At 46.5% G+C, this 19,847-nt stretch overlaps 1 protein-coding gene across 1 annotated transcript in view; it reads left to right on the forward strand.

Annotated features, from left to right (window-relative positions):
- POMT2 (protein O-mannosyltransferase 2) overlaps positions 1 to 19,847 on the forward strand; it is a 47,673-nt gene that overhangs the window by 3,854 nt on the left and 23,972 nt on the right. Inside the window, exons 2-8 of the mRNA XM_023184869.1 lie at positions 5,680 to 5,764; positions 11,643 to 11,747; positions 13,283 to 13,391; positions 15,131 to 15,239; positions 16,819 to 16,978; positions 18,497 to 18,603; positions 19,266 to 19,348. Of these exons, the coding sequence (XP_023040637.1) occupies positions 5,680 to 5,764; positions 11,643 to 11,747; positions 13,283 to 13,391; positions 15,131 to 15,239; positions 16,819 to 16,978; positions 18,497 to 18,603; positions 19,266 to 19,348 (758 nt within the window). The remainder of the gene's footprint in view (positions 1 to 5,679; positions 5,765 to 11,642; positions 11,748 to 13,282; positions 13,392 to 15,130; positions 15,240 to 16,818; positions 16,979 to 18,496; positions 18,604 to 19,265; positions 19,349 to 19,847) is intronic.

Genomic DNA, 19,847 nt, shown 5'->3' on the forward strand with positions numbered 1-19,847 from the left:
ATACACAGAGTCAGATGATTGAACTGGAAAAGCAACATCAGCACTGTAATCTGAAAAAGTATCAGCGGTAGCAAGGTACTGATGAGAGCCTGGGAGAAGGGAACAAAGTCCTAATGTCAGTCTCCCAGGAGCAGGTGGGGTCAGTGCCCCTTGCAACGTGGTTTCCTTTACTGCAAGACAAGCAGGCCAACTTTTGGCGGAAGTCACAAGTCTGGCACGCAGTAGTGGCTTCTGCCTCAGAAACATGTAGTCCCTTACATTGTGCCTGGTCCATGATGGTAGATGTTTCCATACCTGTTGCATGAATCCAGGTGGCTATGGCCGCAGTCTTGGTGGTGCAGGCTGGATCAGCAGCTTGATCCCAGTCAGTCTTATGAGAGTACCTGCCCTTAGTGTGGGCACCTACATGAGTGATCCAGTCTGTCCTATTGGCAGGCAGCCATGATGTGTTTCCACAGTTCTCACTTTCATCTCTCAGTATTTAGTCTTCCAAGTGGCATACCAAATGCTTCAATCCTTACTGCCGTCAGCCATCCAGAGTTGTCACTGGGGCTAAGTGCCTGCTGCTGCCCGGTGGGTAACATCAGTTTTTAACTCAGCCTAATCATTGGTGAGCCAGGCCTAAGCATTTAGAGGAACCCCTGTGAATCAGGGCCCTACTGAACCAGCAGCTCGGCTTCAGGCAGTGGAGAAGGTTGTTTCTCCCAAAGTGGGAGCTGCCACTTCTTCACGGAAAACCAAGATGCCTCTAGGGCCAGCCTGGCTATACTCTTTTTGTTTTCAAAGAGATGAGGTCTGACTTTGTTGCCCAGGCTAGAGTGGAGTGGTACAATCGTAGCTCACTGCAGCCTCAAACTCCTGGGCTCCTCCTGCCTCAGCCTCCTGAGTAGCTGGCACTACAGACACGTGCCACCACATCCAGCTAATTAAAACAAATTTTTTAAGAGATAAGTTCTCACTGTGCTGCCAATGCTGGTCTTGAACTCCTGGCCTCAAGCCATCCTCCTGCCTCAACCTCCTGAATAGCTGGGATTACCAGCTCTATTCTTGAATGTACTATTTCCATGGGATCAGTGAGGCTTGTAAACCCTTCCCTTGTTATCAGTAGATTCCCACTGACCCACCCCAAAGTGGGAATACTAGGCCAGGGAGTCCTGAGGCCTTTATGGGTCTGGCAATCAATTTCAAAGCCTTGAGTAGTTAACTAAGAGGTTAATAGCTGCCCTTTTAGAAAGGGTGTGCTTGGTACCTATGTCCAGCAGGTGGCACTGTGATTCTGGTGCGTGGCTCTCAGTACTCCCACAGCCAGGAAGTTTTATTTATTTATTTATTTATTTGAGACGGAGGAGTCTCAGTCGCCCAGGCTGGAGTGCAGTGGCTTGATCTTGACTCACTGCAACCTCTGCCTCTTGGGTTCAAGCAATTCTCTGCCTTAGCCTCCCGAGTAGCTGGGATTACAGGTGCCCGCTGTCACGCCTGGCTAACTTTTTGTATTTTTAGTAGAGACAGGGTTTCACCATGTTGGCCAGGCTGGTCTCAAACTCCTGACCTCAGGTGATCTACCTGCCTTGGCCTCCCAAAGTGTTGGGATTACAGGTGTGAGCCACCGCTCCCAGCTGCCATGAAGTTTTTAAGCCTGTGACTTATTTCCTTTCCCTTCCAGGGATGTGGATTTTTATCTTCTGGACCACCAGGAGAGGACAGGATCACCTGTCTACACACAGCAGCCCTTGCACAGGATAATCCTCTTTGACGCTTATGGGATCAGTATCAGCTATACATTCAACACTGGAAACCACAGGAATAGTACACTGAAGAGGCCCAAAGAGCTCTGCCTGGAATGTCACTTTAACTTCCCTTCCCTACGGGGAGCATGGCTCAAACGTTACCAGTTTAATCTGGACACTTTTTCCCCTTGAACGAATGCGTCTAGAAGGCCTGCATCAGGGGTATGGTGACAGCAAGCCAGAGCTTTTGCCATTTCCCAGTTGGAGAGTGTGGCTGTGCTGGATGCAGGAAGCGAGGAGAAGCTTTTTCTCCTCCTTTAGCTGTTCACTTGGGCTCAGCAGCACGACCTCCCCAGTGTCGCTCCCCCAGAGTTAGGACTAAAGCGCTCCCCTTAGTCCATGTGCACACTGCTACAGCTCTCCCTGCAGTTCTGGGTGTCTGCGGTAACCTCTGTGCCTAGCACATCCTCCCCGCCATGAGACACTGTAGAGTGGAGATGTGGGACCTCATATCCAGCAGAGCCCTGAGTTTGCCCCTTTCCTCCCTGGGGCTCTCCAGCATACTAGGATGGGTATGTATGACTTTCAGTCCCCTTTAGGGACATGGAAACCCTTTAATCATCTGTCTTTTTTTTTTTGAGACAGAGTCTCGCTCTGTCGCCCAGGCTGGAGTGCAGTGGTGCGATCTCGGCTCACTGCAAGCTCCGCCTCCCGGATTCACGCCATTCTCCTGCCTCAGCCTCCCGAGTAGCTGGGACTACAGGCGCCCGCTACCACGTCCGGCTAATTTTTTGTATTTTTTTAGTAAAGACGGGGTTTCACCATGTTAGCCAGATGATCTCGATCTCCTGACCTCGTGATCCACCCGCCTCGGCCTCCCAAAGTGCTAGGATTACAGTCGTGAGCCACCACACCCAGCCCATCTCAGTCTTTAAAGCAGCTGCAGTTGTGGTAGAGTGGGAGGGATCGTGGGACATAAACTGAGAGAGTGGCTCTGAGCCAGAAAGCAAGGCATATTTGTATTTACTTTTGGCTTGAGTACACAGCTCCCCCAAGGATCTTTCAGTGTTTTCATTTTACTCAAAGTTCTGTCTTATATAGCAGGGTCCTGTTGCCGCACCATTTGTTGAAGCGTTGGAGACTTGTTGATTGAGCAGCTACATCCATATTGCCTTTTGGCAGGGGCTGCTGGGCTTGCTGCTATTGTCATGATCACTCCTCTTCCTCCTTTTGCCCAGACCACAGGGCAATAACCAGGGTGACATTCAATGGCTTGTTTCAATCCTACCTCTTTCCATCAGTCTCTGTAATAGTGGGACAGTGGGGGACTCTCACTACCCCGTTCCCGGCCCATGGAGGCCCTCATTCTTTCTCTTACCGGAGACTGTGTCTCTCCTCCTCCTATGCTTGTCTCCACATTGTCAGGGGCTGGGGATTTTATCTTAGCCTACTTATAAGCTAATAAGTTAGCCTGTCACTGTTGTTTGCATGCCGAAAGAAGACAGAGTCTTGGGTCAGAGACAAAGGACTTTATTTCTCATGGCACAGCAAGTGGGATGTGCATCAGCATGTTGGCATCAGTTTCCTTTGCCCCTAAGTCCCACGTGGTGCTGAGGTACTGGATAAATGCTTGCACATGCAGTAGGTTGCATCACAGCTGAGTAATATTAAGCTTGGGAAATCTGCTGTTTTATGGCAAGCAATAAACAAGACAGCCCTCTGTCTCAGAAGGAGACACTAACTCTTCCCTCAAGGTTGTTTACTGCAAACATAACCTTAGAAATGACCTTGGGAAAGATGGAGCGGGACATTGCATTCTTGGCATACCCTGAAAGGCCTGGAGGAGCACAGGAGAGCCATGGGGGACTGTCTCTCCTAACACAAGCAATAAAAGCCAGGAGGAAATATGAATGTTACAACTGGTTTTACTTGGGAAACTTTTGAAGTAAAAATCTGGAGCCCAGGCCGGGTGCGGTGGTTCACACCTGTAATCCCAGCACTTTGGGGGGCTGAGGCAGGTGGATCACCTGAGGTTTGGAGTTCGAGACCAGCCTGGCCAACATGGTGAAACCCTATCTCTACTAAAAATACAAAAATTAACCAGGGGGGCATGGTGGTGGGCACCTGTAGTCCTAGCTACTTGGAAGACTGAGGCAGGAGAATCGCTTGAACCCAGGAGGTGAAAGGTGCAGTGAGCCAAGATTGCGTCACTATACTCCAGCCTGGGCAACAAGAGTGAAACTCTGTCTCAAAAAACAAACAAAAAACAAAACAACAACACAAAACTGGAATCCTTTTGTTAGTATGTTCCCAAACAGATTTAAAAACTAGGACAGTTTAAATAGGGTCCAGCAGGGATGGTACTTTATAGTCTACAGAATTCTTTCACATGTGTGACCTGAGTTGAGCCCTAAGGCCTCCCTGGGAGGTGGGCAGGGCAGATAATATTATTGTCTTCGTTTTGTAGATGAGATAAGAGGAGTAGAGAGAATGAGTGATTTTGCCAGGTTGTGCCATTAGTTAGCAGTGGAGCTGGGACTGGATCTCTCTTTCTGCAAATCAATTTTGTTATGCTGCTTTGAAGTTATTTCTCTCTTTGACCTCACCATGCCAGTGTCCTCATCGCATGTCAAGCAATGTGTTTAGCAGGTGCTGAAATAGACCTATTCTTTTGCCTATCTTGGACCCACCGAGTAAGATATAGAAAGAACCCTAGATTTTTAGGTAAAGCATGTTTTCCCCTTATGTAGTAGGTCACTAATGACTGCTCATGACCTGGGAAGTTGATGACTACTAGAAAGTAACTCTTCTTTTGAGCTGCAGGGAGAAAATAACAAATAGAAAAGGCCAGGCTCTGCTGGATGACTTGACTGCCTTCCCAAAGCCCTCATGTATGGTGTAGAAAGGTGTATGTGCTTGTATAAAAGAGGACCTTTGCATTGTGTTTGAAAGCCTGTTTATTCAAACCGCTTATTTACTTGCAAAATAACTTAAGCAGTGAGGATAGGTTTTAGATGTGGTCTTAATTTAGTAAGAAAACCTTCAACTTTTATATACCAGTTAGTGTAAGATCAGCCAGATCACAGTCAGCAGCTTACTTGTCACAGGGTCGCTGAGCAAAGTGAGACTCCTGTGACAATCATGGTTTATAGTCTCAACCCTGACCAATAACCCAACAATGTCATAATGGACCTTGTAATAGCAAATGTTGTCTCAGAAGTTAGCAGACTTGGAAGAAACTTTTTTAATTTAAATTTTTGTTTACACTGGCTACTTGGAGATAAGAAAACTCTTTTTTTAAAAAATTTTTTTTATTTTGTTGAGATGGAGTCTTGCTCTGTCGTCCAGGTTGGAGTGCAGCAGCGCCATCCTGGCTCACTGCAAGCTCTGCCTCCCCGGTTCACGCCATTCTCCTGCCTCAGCCTCCCGAGTAGCTGGGACTACAGGCACACGTCACCACTCCCGGCTTATTTTTTGTATTTTTAGTAGAGACGGAATTTCACCATGTTAGCCAGGATGGTCTCCATCTCCTGACCTCGTCATCTGCCCGCCTCAGCCTCCCAAAGTACTGGGATTACAGTTGTGAGCCACCACGCCGGGCCAGAAGAAAACTCTTACTACAAACCTTTCCTTATTATGAGAAAACTTCTTGTCCTTTTAAAATAAATAGAAACTCAAGATACAGAGTAAGTATATGTATATTTAACTCAATTGGTAATTGGCTGGTGAATATTTGCTCACCTTTCTCGTCTATCTAAATGAAGACCAGTGGCTAACTTGATGTCTTTCTTCCTCAAATCACTTGTGTCAAAAGATTTTTTTTTTAAAAATCCAAACTTTTGCATTAATTGTTTGAAATGCACAGCCTTTAATTTTAACCATGCTTTATTAAAGCCATTTGGATTTTATGATAATTTTAAAATTCTTGTTTTTCTTTCTGTGTTTCCTTTAGTTGGGATGAGACTCACTTTGGAAAAATGGGAAGTTACTATATCAACCGTACGTTTTTCTTTGACGTGCACCCGCCTCTGGGAAAGGTGAGCAGTGTGGTGAACAGCAGCTCTCGTCCTGGAGGATCGTTCCTAAGGGCTGGAGCCACATCTTGATTTTGGATTTGGGGCTTGTAGAAAGAGTTTGGGACTTGTAGAAAGAATTTTCTGACGTTTCAGACCAGCTACTTTCATGGAAAATCTTTGGTGTTTTTTAAAGGGTCCTCTGGGCTCGGAAATGGAAAGAGGGCCCATCAGCTGAGGGAGGGATGAACAAAAGTGTGGCACAGCCATACGGTGGAATACTATTTGGCCATAGAAAGGGATGAGGTTCTGATACGTGCTACAACATAGATGAACCTAGAAAACATGCTAAATGGAAGAAGCCAGACACAAAAGGTTACATACCCTGTGATTCCACTTATATGAAATATCTAGAACTGATAAATCCACAGAGACACAAAGTAGATTAGTGGTTGCCAGGATCTTGGGGAGGGAGGATTAGGCAGTGACTGCAAATGGGCATGGGGATTCTTTATGGGGTGATGACATGTTATGGAATTAGGTAGTGGTGATGATTGCACAATCTTGTGAATATACTTAAAACCACCCATTGCACACTTTAAACTGGTGGATGTTATGTTATGTGAATTTGTCTCAATTTTAAAAAAGAAAAAAGAAATAGGAATACACTGCATGAAGCAGAAATAGCTCAGGAGGCTGATGTCCACGTGGGGCTGACTTCTTTCTCCCTTCCCATGCCCAGCATACACATTGTTTGATCTGTTTCTCTCATATGTTTTGCCATTAGAAATTCCACCAATTAGAATTCACTTTACTCTTTTTGTGTTTGTTTGTTTGTTTTGAGACAGCGTTTCAGTCGTGCCACCCAGGCTGGAGTTCAATGGCACAATCTTGGCTCACTGCAACTTCTGCCTCCCAAGTTTAAGTGATTCTCTTGCCTCAGCCTCCTAAGTATCTGGGATTACAGGCACCTGCCACCACACCTGGCTAATTTTTGTATTTTTAGTAGAGACAGGGTTTCACCGTGTTGGCCAGGCTGGTCTTGAACTCCCAACCTCAGGAGGTCCACCCACCTTGGCCTCCCAAAGTGTTGGGATTATAGGCATGAGCCACTGCGCCTGGCCCATTTTAGTCTTTTAAAAACAAAAATCTCTGAAAAGGCTCTCAGATTAGCTCTGGAATTCACGCAAGGCTTTCTTCCTAACTGGAGACTGAGATCTTGGGCACCAAGGGGACAGGAATTTTCCTGTGAGGAAGTGGGGAGGGATTTTGGAGCATATAGTACTTGGGGGATAAAGGTGGGAGCAGGAAAGCCAGGAGGAGGCAGGGATAGTAATCTTTTCTCAAAGATCACAAAGATCACTTATGGTTGGGCTTAAGGAAGCATGAGAGCAGGGGCCCTACAGGGCAGAGGGGTGGAGAGGGAGGTAGAATAGGTAGCCTATTTCAAAACTGACTCTGAGCCCAAGAAAAGTGTAGAAAGTATTATGCCTCTTCCTATCTCTTTTATACTGTAACAACAATAACTATACTATAACAACAATAACAAGAACAATTAAAAACATTTATTCTGTTCTGGTCACCTTAGAGGCATTATCTCATGTAAGCCTCAGAACAACCTTATAAAGTAGGTATTGTTGCATCACCATTACACAGATGGGGAACTGAAAGCAGATAAGTAGTTTGCCATAGAGAACCAAGCTAGGAAGTGGCAGAATCAAGATTCAGACTGGCGTAGAGCCTGCTCTCTCAATTGTGACACCACACGACCTCGCAAACTTGCCTTGGCTCACTCCTCAGACTACATCTGTTACTACCATAGAATTAAGCAACAGACGTGTTGAGTATTTGCATGGAGCTCGCCTGGCAACCAGACTTCTGATGAAGATTTTTCATAGGAAACCCAGCCCAGTGTTTCTGTGGGGACTGCCCATTCTTTTTTGGAGTTTTCCTGGTGCTCAGCGCACTGTGGACATGTGCACAGGACTGGCTGATTTGTTTAATTTACCTAAGCCTTAGGCCAGGCGCGGTGGCTTATGCCTGTAATCCCAGCACTTTGGGAGGCTAAGGTGGGCAGATCACCTGAGGTCAGGAGTTCGAGACCAGCCTGGCCAACAGGGTGAAACTCCATCCCTACTAAAAATACAAAAATTAGCTGGGCATGGTGGCACATGTCTGTAGTCCCAGATGTTTGGGAGGCTGAGGCGGGAGAACAGCTTGAACCTGGGTGGTGGAGGTTGCAGTGAACCAAGATCACACCACTGCACTCAAGCCTGGGCGACTGAGCAAGACTCCATCTCAAAAAAGTAATAAAATAAAATAAAATAATAATATACCTAAGCCTTGCCTTCCTCACATCTGCTTGCCTGTGTGAAGGGAGAAGTGTGAGGGTTCTCAGGCTGCCCTCAGGGAGTGCAGCCCATCTGCACCCCTAATTTATCTCGTGTTCTATCTGGTTGAAAGAGAGTGATGAGCAAACTGGAAACCTGTGAGAGGGCATAGTAGCTTCTGCAGGTTCTGAGGCCAAGCCAGTCAAGGAATCAAAACCCCTCCAAGTGGCAAGCAGGAAGTTTTTTCCTTCGCTACTGAGGCTGAGACCCGCCGCTTCACATTGGCCCCTAGCCCTGGGCATCTGGCAGCTCCAGTCCTACAGGAACTTAAAACATAAAAAAGCCTGCATGGCTGGGCGCGGTGGCTCAAGCCTGTAATCTCAGCACTTTGGGAGGCCGAGGCGGGTGGATCACGAGGTCAGGAGATCAAGACCATCTTGGCTAACATGGTGAAACCCCGTCTCTACTAAAAAAAAAAAAAATACAAAAAAGAATTAGCCGGGTGAGGTGGCGGGCGCCTGCAGTCCCAGCTACTCGGGAGGCTGAGGCAGGAGAATGGCGTGAACCCGGGAGGCGGAGCTTGCAGTGAGCCGAGACTGCGCCACTGCACTCCAACCTGGGCAACAGCGCGAGACTCCGTCTCAAAAAAAAAAAAAAAAAAAAAGCCTGCACATAGCAGAAAATGCGGTCAGCACAGAAGGAAGTATGAGGTCAGAAGCCTCCTTCAGAAGGTGTCAGAAGCCACCACATTTCTAGTCCACAGAGGTAACCACAGTCATCTTTGTCAATAGTTTCTTATATTCCTCTAAGAATTTTTTATGCAAATAAAAGTGTGTATGTTTTTATATATGTACATATGAACAACACATTATATATACACACAATTCTTTTTAAAAACTCAAATGGGATAAGACTACAGTTGTTCAGCAGCTTGTGTTTGAAACATGATATATCTTCTTTCCACATTAGCATATGAAGATACGCTTCATTCTTTTTAATGGCCGTGTGTCATTCTGTTATGTAGATGTGCCGTAAGTATTTACGCCTCTTCAGTTGGTGGGCGGCATGTAGGTTATTTCCAGTTTTTAGCCATTACAAAAGATATTGCAGTGAACATCCTTGTACATATATCATTGTATAGTTGTGAAGGTATATATGAAAAATTCCCAGCAGCCAAGCTAAAAAATCAAAGAATATACACATTTAAAATTGAGTTAGCTATTGCTAAGTTTTCCTGCAAAGATGTTGTAATCATATATATTCCCACCAACAGTGTATGACAGTGCTTTCTTCCCCACATCATTGCCAGCACTGGTATGATCATACTTTAAAAACTTTGTTGGCCAGGTGCGGTGGCTCATGCCTGTAATCCCAGCATGGGATTTGGGAGGCCGAGGTGGGTGGATCACCTGAGGTCAGGAGTTTGAGACCAGCCTAGCCAACATGGTAAAACCCCGTCTCTACTAAAAATACAAAAATTAGCCGGGCATGGTGGCAGGTGCCTGTAATCCCAGCTACTTGGGAGGCTGAGGCAGGAGAATCGCTTGAACCCGGGAGGCAGAGGTTGTGGTGAGCCGAGATCACGCCACTGCACTCCAGCCTGGGTGACAAGAGCGAGACCTGGTTTCAAAAAAAAAAAAAACTTTGCCAAATGGAGAGTAAAAAATGACACATCACTGTTTTCATTTGCATGGCTGTATGAGTTAGGTTGAACATTTTTTCATTTATTAGCCATTTGTATTTTGTTTTCTATGAATTTGCCATATTTTCTAGTAAGTTATTCATTTTTTTTCTGTTGATTTGAAAGAATTGTTTAGTTAAGAAATTAACTTGGGGCCAGGCGCCTTGGCTTATGCCTGTAATCCCAGCACTTTGGGAGGCTGAGGTGGGTGGATCACCTGAGGTCAGGAGTTCAAGACTAGCCTGATCAACATGGTAGAACCACGTCTCTACTAAAAATACAAACAAAAAATTAGCTGGGCATGGTGGCAAGTGCCTGTAATGTCAGCTACTCTGGAGCCTGAGGCAGGAGAATTGCTTGAACCGGGGAGCGGGAGGTTGCAGTGAGCTGAGATCATGCCATTACACTCTAGCCTGGGGGACAAAGCGAGACTCCGTCTCAAAAAAAAAAAAAAGAAAAAAAAAAAAAAGAAATTAACTTGGAGCTACTTTGAACCGTAAGGGAACTGAGAGAGTACTGAATTTTGAGTGTCTGCTAAGTGGTTGGTGTAGTGTTAGGTGTTTACTTAATGGCGTCACCTCTAATCCTCACGACCTCTGGAAGGAAGTTTTTATTACCTATAGCTCAGAGATATTAAGTATTGTCCGTGATCGAAGAGCTAGAATATAGGGCACTGAGATCCAAACCATCTGTGCATTTCTTCACCCTAGACCAGCCAAGCAGTCTGGAAATGTATGGTCAGCACCAGGCAAGCTTGTCCTGCAAGATCGCAGGTGAGAAGAGGGATCCATTTGTTGCCACTTGGCAGCTTTAGTTCATCTAGGTATTTGGATGACCCTGTCCGGACCCTGGGGTCCCCGCCTTCCTTTTTAAAAGCAAGTCTTTGTTATCTTTTTCTGCCAAACTTTGGCTTCTGTACCTTGACCTGGAGCTGTAGCGTGGCTCTGTTTAGAACTACTTAGAGAAAAAAGTGGGATGGTTAGTAGTCTAAATCCAAGTCCCACAAGTGTAGCTAAGAGAGACTTTCCCCACACAGCCAGTGTATTCCCTCCTGCAACCCAGCCCACCAGAGCCCGGGGGGTCAGACTGGAGCAGCCTGGGGCTGTCCCAGATGGTTGGCATTTGCCGGCAGTTTTTATACTTCAGCTGCTTCTGATTGCTTATGTGAAAAATAGAATTTTACAATGTTGATGGCCAAGGAAATATACAAAAGACACAGCCGATCTTGTCAAAGGTTTTGAAGGGTTCATGACTCACAGTCTTAATTTCTAGTTGATTTGTTCTGGTTTGGGAGGTACCAACGTTGCCCTCCTTTGGATATTAGGAATGAGAGAAACCAGCCTCTGGTCTTTGGCAGTTTTTCTCTTTCCCTCTGGGCAAATGCATCTGTCTTTGCATTCCTCTTTCTGGTTTTCTTCCCTTGTCTTTATTCCTGGTATGTAGCTCCTTGGTCCCTTTTCTCCCTCACTGTGACTTGGAAACTCACTTTCCTTTCAAGAGGCCAGTTCCCCAGGAATCAGCCTCTGCCCATGACCCAAGAGCTGCCCTGTTTTATTTTACACTATCTGAAGGAAAGCGGAGTAAGAGGGCCCCTTACTGACTCTGCCCTTCAAACTGTGGGGCTCTTTTTCCTTCCTAAGTGTTTAGGTTGTGCTGTTCCCAGAACTCAGCCATAATACAAGAGAGGTTTTGTTTCAAGCAGTGAGCTCTATAGACAAAAGATTCTTTGCTCTGTGGCAGCTGCAGGAGAAAATGTCGCATCGGCAACATTTTCTATGGACAGTTGTCAAGGGAACCCAGAGTCTGTGGGTGCAGCTGGAGGGAAGTTCAGAGGACAGAGGAATCGTCTCCTAAAGGCTTCTCATCTTTTTGTTTGTTCTTCTCTCCTCAGATGCTGATAGGTCTTGCTGGCTACCTGAGTGGATACGATGGTACCTTTTTGTTCCAGAAGCCTGGGGATAAATATGAGCATCACAGCTACATGGGAATGAGAGGAGTAAGGCTTCCTGACTTGATATGGACTGACTGAACCCTGGGGCCACACTGAATCAGAAATGTTAATAGTTAACAGCCCTGGAGTGGTGGCAGGTGTAAATAAAGGGACTCTGGGTGGTGAGCAGAGGAGAGGATGATCAGACCCTCCCCTGTGGTATAGATAGTCAGAACTGAGGTGAGAAAGAAGGGAAGAGGAGGCCGCAGATAATACAGAGATGACATAGATAGGAGCAAGCACGCATTGTCACCTGCTGCCCTGCCCTGGTGTACTGTCAGACCTCAGGTTGGAGAATAGCCTGGAAGCCGGGCAGTCAGGAGTCTCCTGCAGCCCCAGTGGTGCCTCCATGCACTGGCATGCTGCCTGCTCCTCCCCTCACAGCCACAGCTGCTGGAGTGTTGCCTACATCTCAGAGCCTTTTCTGAAGATTTCAGCGTGCCCACACCCTGTCACCATGTTCCTGTGTCTTTCCCAATGAAGGTTTCAGGCACACAGAGTTTTCCAGCCTTATTTGAAGGGAGGCCAAATGCCTGCTCCAGTCCCTGTGTGTCCTAATTCACAGCACCAGCCTTGGTGGAACATGGCAGGGCCTTAACACCCAACTTTTTGGGAACCCTGAACGTGTGGCTGAATGAAGCCAGCAGAAGCTGACCTCCAGTGTGGACCTCTCAGAGAGGTTTGCATTTACAAGCCCCTTTCCTTGAGGATTTCATAGCATTTTAAATAAATGACCATGTGCTTATTTGGCCTCATCGTTAGATGATTTGCATGGCCATATTGTAGTATATTAAACAAGGAGTATGTCCTACCCTCAAGTTCATGTTCTTAAGTGATTCTGTGTCTTCCTAATAACTTTTGAACATCACATGCCATATGTAATTGGATGTAACAACCAAACATGAGAATTTCCCATTATTCTGGCTTGTCTGTTTATTTTGATGGACAGGTAGGGGATGGAAGAGGGCTGGCAGCTTAAAAAAAAAAAAAACCAAACAGGCATCCAGGTACTGAAATATCAAGCAATCCCTTTTTCCAAAATCAAAATATGTACATTGTGTAGATTAAAGACTGGTTTCTGGTGTAAATGAAGAAAAGAACTAGGGGTTCCTTAAAATTCTCTGAAATACCTTCAGAAGGGTCTTTCTCAACTTGTACCTACAGTTGTGTAATAGAAGCTAATGGCTGTCAATTCCTATCTCTGTGTTAATAACACTCATTTTCTTCCCTTCTCTCTATTTCTGGTGTGTAGCTACTTGGTTGCTTTTCTCCCTCTCTCCTACCCACACCTTCCTGGCTGAACTCTGCTGATTTCATGTCAGTGCACAAGTTGCTGCTTAATGGGAACATACATATTGCTTGATTTGGCTCTTCACTATTACAATACTCTTTTCTTAGTTATAGATATCCTAGGTGACTTTAGGTCACCAAAGTCATGCCTTCATCAGGTCCCCTGTCTTAAATGTTAGGTTGTACTGAGTCCAGTAGGTCCCTGACCTAGCTCAGCTTGTTACTTGACAGCTTCTCTATTCCTTCCACAGTTCTGTGCGTTCCTCGGCTCCTGGCTGGTCCCCTTTGCCTACCTCACTGTATTGGATCTGTCTAAGTCCCTCTCAGCAGCACTGCTCACCGCTGCCCTCCTCACCTTTGGTAAGTTGTCTTAGCCATGCCATGGCTTTTGGGAAATGGGCTGCCACTCTGTAAATGTAGCTGAAAATCAGTACGTTCAAGGGTCCTATCTGTGGGTCCAGTTCAATTAATTTTAGGATTGGGTAAAATGTACTACAAATCTCATTCACAGTAATATTTAATGTATATCAATAGTTATACATATAAAACAAGCCTTTATATTTTTGGAGGGGAGAATCGGTATGAGTAATCCCAAGGAATAGATTTACCTCCACGTTATTCACAATTGAGTTTGGAGTGCGTAATAGGATAGATTTGTGAGTATGTTTGTTTTTGAAGGAAGCTTATAATTCTAATTTTGCTTCTCTTGATTTATATTAGTTTGCATTCCTAAACTAATTTCAACTAAATATAAAGGTAAATGCAGAAGTAGCTGGGTGGCAAGAGATAGCAAAATGGGAACTTGGATAATAATCCTCATATGGATAAATGAGAGTTCGTCGTAGAAGTTGATCCTGTTGCTAGCTTTGTTGCTATGAAAGTGAATTCATGACCTTGGGGAGCTTAACATTTAAAGAAATCTAGACCAATTTAAATGGGGTACTTTATGGGTTTGCTTTGACAGATATGTTGCTTTGTTTTGACAGATAGATTGCAAGATTATTGGCTTTCTCTATAGACGACTGGTGGCTTTTTCCTTGTATCTTGAATTTCCATCTTCAGTTATTCATTCATTTAGTCATTTATGCACTTTTCATTCAACAGTAATTTCTCAAGCACCTGCCCTGCTCCCCGCCACTTTTCTCGGTTTCAGAGGGTACACCAGTGAGGCACTCTGATCTCATTGAGTTTACCCCATCATGGGCAGACAGTAAATAAACAAGTAAATGAATAAGTCTGTCATGTGATGTCCTAAGCCAGAAAATAAAGCAGGGTAAGGGATGGAATAATGGAGATCAGTACTATTTTAGACAGGGTAGTCAGGAAAGAGCTTCTGAGAGGGGAGCTTTGAGCAGAGACCTGAGTGAGACAAAGGATCAAGCCCTGCAGAGATCTGAGGGAAGCGCATTCAGGCAGAGGGAAGTGCATGTACTGTAGTTCCGGTGCAGAGCTCTGTGGGTTCAAATCACAGTAAGAAGGCTGGCATGGCGAGGGCAGAGTGAGTGAGGCAGAGGGTGTTGGGAGATGAGGTTGGATGGGTAGGGAGACCACACAGACCCTGACAGTTGTCATGAGAACTTTTTACTTTGAGTGAGATTGGAAGACATTGAAGGGTTTAAGCAGGAGCATGACATAATGAGATTTAAGGATTTAAGTTAAAAAAGAAGATCATTCTGCCATCTGTCTGGAGAATCAACCACCAAGAGAGACTTCATGTAAAATGATAAGATTCTCTCATAGGTGTAGATAGTTTGTGGTTACATGAGCAGTGGCAGGACTCCCTTTTTGATGGTGGAAATGAGGAAGAGAACTCGTCTCAGGGCTGGTCTGAGTGAGTGAATGACATGATTTTCTCTTAGGTTGAGGGCCTAGAGGCAGTGTGAGATACTGCTTCTTGTCACTGGGCTTTGATGTCTCCCAGAGCTGTGGCCTTCCACCTCCCCGATGACTCAGTGTTGACGGTGACTCTAGTCCTGACCGTACAAGTGCTTACACTCAATTAACTGGCAAGAGGGACTGTTTCCTACTGCCGGGGTGTTTGGTTTTCAGGCGGCCCCTCTCTTACCTCACCTTTTCACCAGGGAACTCATGTTTTTCAGACACGGGATGCCTCACTCTGTCCCAGTACATCCTCCTTGACCCCATCCTGATGTTCTTCATCATGGCTGCCATGCTGAGCATGGTCAAGTACAACTCCTGCGCCAACAGGTCAGAAACTCCATCCCCGGGAGGGGAGGGTCGGAAGCTGTGGCAGCTCCAGAACTTCTGTAATGGCCAGGGCCAGGGTGGATGCCCAGAGACTTGTCTTGAAGCTGAGCTTGAGGCAAGCATATGTTTTGTTTGTTTTTTTAACTTAGATTGTCCATTTTAGGTCATAAAAATAGATTTTAAGAAGTTTTCTGCAGATGATTTTATTTTTGCCATATTCAAGACAGAAAATGTCAGTTGTCTTTTTCAAGCGTATTATTCTCATGTTTACAATGGAGTACAGTTGGGTAGGGTTTTTGGGATGTTATGGAGGGATCCTAATGCTTTCCCCACCCGCCTCTTGTAACCAGTGCTGGTTAGGAGATGCCAGGACAGGCCTGTCCTTCACATACTCTGTCCTAGAAGGGAGGGCACCAGGGTAGATACTGCCTGGAAACTCTCTCCCTGCCCTCAGTGTTTGCATCCAGTCCTGACCTAATGATGGGAATAGCATATATAAAGGTTGGTTTGAATGGCCCATACCAGCCAAGAGGATCCTTCCAGGTCCTGGTCAGTTCTAAAACTGACCTGGAGGGCCCAGTCTACTTCCAGAATAGTCTTTTCCAGATCATCCTTCTACTTCTGAGAAAGTAGAATAAGTCTTTCATTCTATTCAAACCAAAAGAGTTGGCCCCTCCTAGGCTTTTCTGGACGTTAACTTGGCACAGCCAGGCTCATTAAGCTCCATTGTGCTAATCAAACCTGATCAGTGACTCTCAGCCCACTCTGGCTTTGGGTGTTCTGGTTACGCCACATCCACTTCCATCTACCATTTCTTGAATAAACATACTGTGTGCCATGTACTATGCTAGGAGCTGGATGTACAGAGCTCTGTTGGGCTTGGCTGTTTAGGAATATTCGCTCTGGCAGAGAAGGCAGCCAGAGAGCCAGAGAATCACAGTGTAGAGTACTAGGTGCTATACAAACAGCAAAATGGTCAGGAGCACTAACTTTGACCCAACTGCCTGGGTTAAAACTGTGCCCCACTGCCTGCTGGCTGTATTACTCCACCTGTCTCTTGATTTCCTCCTGTGCAAAAAGAGGACCTAGTGACATATGATCCGCTGTGGGCTATAGTGATGGCTAGAAGAATTAATGTATGCATTATACTTGGAATGGTGCCTGACGCATAGTAAGCACTCAGTAAATGCTGCCTTCGACAGGGGCAGAGGTGACACAAAGGAGAGGGCTGCCTGAGTCCAGGAGCACCTAAGGATTCTCCTTTCACTCCTGCCTGACCGGTCACTTGTGAAGAAGGAGCCCCCGCTTACCCTGAGCCCTGTACTTAGCCAGGAGCACTATGGCCACTCTCCCCAGAAAAATACCCTGCGCACTCAGACTGTGTAGTTTGCCTGCCGTTCCAGAGCTTGCATAGACCGCCTCCTCCCTGGAGCCATGCCATGGTCCCCTGAGGCCAAGAGCCCCCAAGACAGGGCACAGCACAGCCTCTCCAAGTCTGAGAACTGCCCTGTGCCCTGCTGCGCTTGCGTTTTCCTTTGGTTCCAGCTGCCAAATTGAACTCCGTCTTGTTGCTTTTCAGGCCCTTCTCTGCCCCCTGGTGGTTCTGGCTCAGCCTGACTGGTGTTAGTCTTGCTGGTGCTTTAGGGGTCAAGTTTGTTGGCCTCTTTATCATCCTTCAAGTGGGGCTGAACACCATTGCAGACCTTTGGTACCTGTTCGGAGACCTCAGTCTTTCATTGGTGAGCACCCAAGCGTTTGCTGTGGAAATGTTTTTCCTCCCTGATGTTGCTGAGTAGGAGCCAGTGGCCTTCTCTGTCTCTGCTGCAGGTGGCAGAGTGGCTGTGTTCTGGGTCCCAGGTGGGCTGGACCCCCAACCCTCCGCAGACAGCAGGACATCAGGGAGTGGGCCTGGCTGAGGATTGGATAGGGTTCAAGGGAGAGGATGGATTAACATTCTTGGAAGTCTCCTTTTGCATTTGTTTTGTAATGTCTGCCTATTTTTTTTTTTCTTTTTGAGGTGGAGTTTTGCTCTGTTACCCAGACTGGAGTGCAGTGGCTGATCTTGGCTCACTGCAACCTCCACGTCCTGGGCTCAAGTGATTCTCTTGCCTCAGCCTCCCAAGTACCTGGGATTACAGGCACATGTCACCATGCCCAGCTAATTTTTATAGTTTTGGTAGAGATGGGGTTCTACTGTGTTGGCCAGGTTGTTCTCAAACTCCTGACCTCAAGGGATCCACCCGCCTCGGCCTCCCAAAGTACGGGGATTACACGCGTGAGCCACCGAGCCTGGTCTGAACTCACAATTTTCATTTGCTGACCCACAGCCTCCATATTTGGAGGCCAGTAAGGGCCTTTACGGTTTATTATTTATTAAGGGCTGATTCTGTGCCAGGCACTATGTGAAATGCTTTACCTCCATTATCTCACTTACCCTCATAATAGTCCTATGAGGTGGGGAGTTATTACCCTGATTTTCAAATGAGGAAATGAAAACCTACGGAGGTGATGACCTCCGCAAGGCCATGGGGAGTGAGAGGTATATCTAGGAGTCACACCCAGGTTAGGTTGGCGCCAGGCCATCACTCTGCTGTGGTGCTGCTCCATCACCTCCGAACCAACTCCTAACAAGTTTATTCACTTACTCCTTCATTCATTCAGAAAATATGTGAAGACCATCCACTGTGTGTGAGGCGCTGGAATATACAGATGAATACAATATGGTCCCTGTCCTCTGGGGTCAATGGAGAGAGAGAAATAAGGAAGCAGGCAGTTACAGTCAGCCAGGCGTGCTGGGAGAGCACAGAAAAGGGCACTAGGCCAGTCCCAGGCAATCCAGGAAGGCCTCTGGGAGGAAGCTGGGAAGATAAGGAGCCATTAGCCATGTGATTGGGCTGGGACAGTAGAGGAAGCACTGGGAAAGTATAAGGAGGTCAGTGTCCCTGGAACATGGAGGGGACTGGTGAGCAGCTATGTTGCAGATGCAGGCAGTGCCTTGTCCTTGGCACAGTGACAGGCTGGGGTCTTGGGTGTAGAGCCTGGAGAAGTAGCAGAGGGGTGGCCCATGTTTATCTTGTGTAGTGCTTGCGTGGTGGGTATTATAGAAAGGCTTAGGGTTTCCACATATTCTCCTCTCCTCTTGGCCATTTTTTATGGTTATGACTTACACATTAAAATCTATATATAACACATGCATAGTGCATAAGGAATAATGAGGTCTCACGTGCCTGGCACCCCACGCTGGCCTCTGTTTGCAGGTGACTGTGGGAAAACACCTGACTGCTCGTGTCCTGTGCCTCATAGTGCTGCCCCTGGCTCTCTACACAGCCACCTTTGCTGTTCACTTCATGGTGCTGAGTAAAAGGTACGGACAGAGCCTTTGCAGCATCTTGCTTCTGGTTTTCCTTTTGCCCTTAAGCCTGTGGAGGGGCTGGGTGATGTTCTGGGTCTGTGGTTAAAATGATAGGAGAGGCACCCAGGGGCTTCTTCCTGTTTCTTTCCCACTATATTCTATCCTTTGGGTGTGCCAAGGGCTCAGAAAGGCCGCACCCTAACCCGAAGGCAGAAGCTATTTTCCTTATAGCCAAATTGTCCCTTATCTCTAAACAGAGTCCCCTGTACTTAGAAGGGATAGGGAACAATAAGATGTGCAGTAGGAGTGAGGGTAACAATAGCAATAACACCGGCAGCAACAGCTCCCACTTCATGAGTAGCCACTGAGAATTAGGAACTGTGTTCTGCATTTTGTGTACAGTATCTCATTTAATCACAATCACTTGCGACTTCTCAGGGTTTCTTTAAATCTCTAGTTTATAAATGAGGAACTAAGGCTAAACAAGGTTATTTTGCCCAAGGTCACACAGCTAGTAAGTGGCTGAGTTGGGATTTGGACCCCAATTTCTCCATCACCCACCTCTGTCCCACGATCTGATTCTACTTCCCTTAAACTAACTGAGCAGAGCTCTTCCCAGAGCTCCTGGGAATCACATTTTCACTCCTTTAACTTGGCTCTTCCTCTTCCCACAGTGGCCCTGGTGACGGTTTCTTCAGTTCTGCCTTCCAGGCCCGGCTTTCAGGGAACAACCTGCACAATGCTTCCATCCCTGAACGTGAGTGTCTCTGGGCCTTTACAAAGGCAGATGGCAGAGGGGCTTCCTGGGAGTTGAATTGGAAAAGACAAATATGATGGCTTGGGTTATTTTAGCCTGTGATGGCACGGTGGGAGAAAGACCCGGTTCGATCTAGTAAAAATACTCGAGAGCGAATCAGGACAGAGGAGAGGAAGACATCCTGAGCAGCAAGCTCTGTGACCCTAAAGAATGACTTCTCCTTTGTGGCTCTCCAAGCCAGCTCTGAGGGAAGGTCACTCAGAGAGAATCTGGTAACAACAGCACCAGGCCCTTCAGAGCCAGTTGTCAGTTTCCCGCACTGCTTTCTGAGTGTCGCGTCGATTCGCCTACGACAGGTGGTAGTGGAGCACCTGCTTACCCTCTAGAGACGGAGCCTGGTGTAGGGGAGCTCCACACGGTGTGACTGGAGGCGTTAAGTACATAAAGAGGGAGCACAGCTCTGGCAATTGACAGGCGTGAAGGAGCACGGCTGCTGGGT

This window comes from Piliocolobus tephrosceles, chromosome 6, assembly GCF_002776525.5.
Source record: "Piliocolobus tephrosceles isolate RC106 chromosome 6, ASM277652v3, whole genome shotgun sequence".
NCBI lineage: Eukaryota > Metazoa > Chordata > Mammalia > Primates > Cercopithecidae > Piliocolobus > Piliocolobus tephrosceles.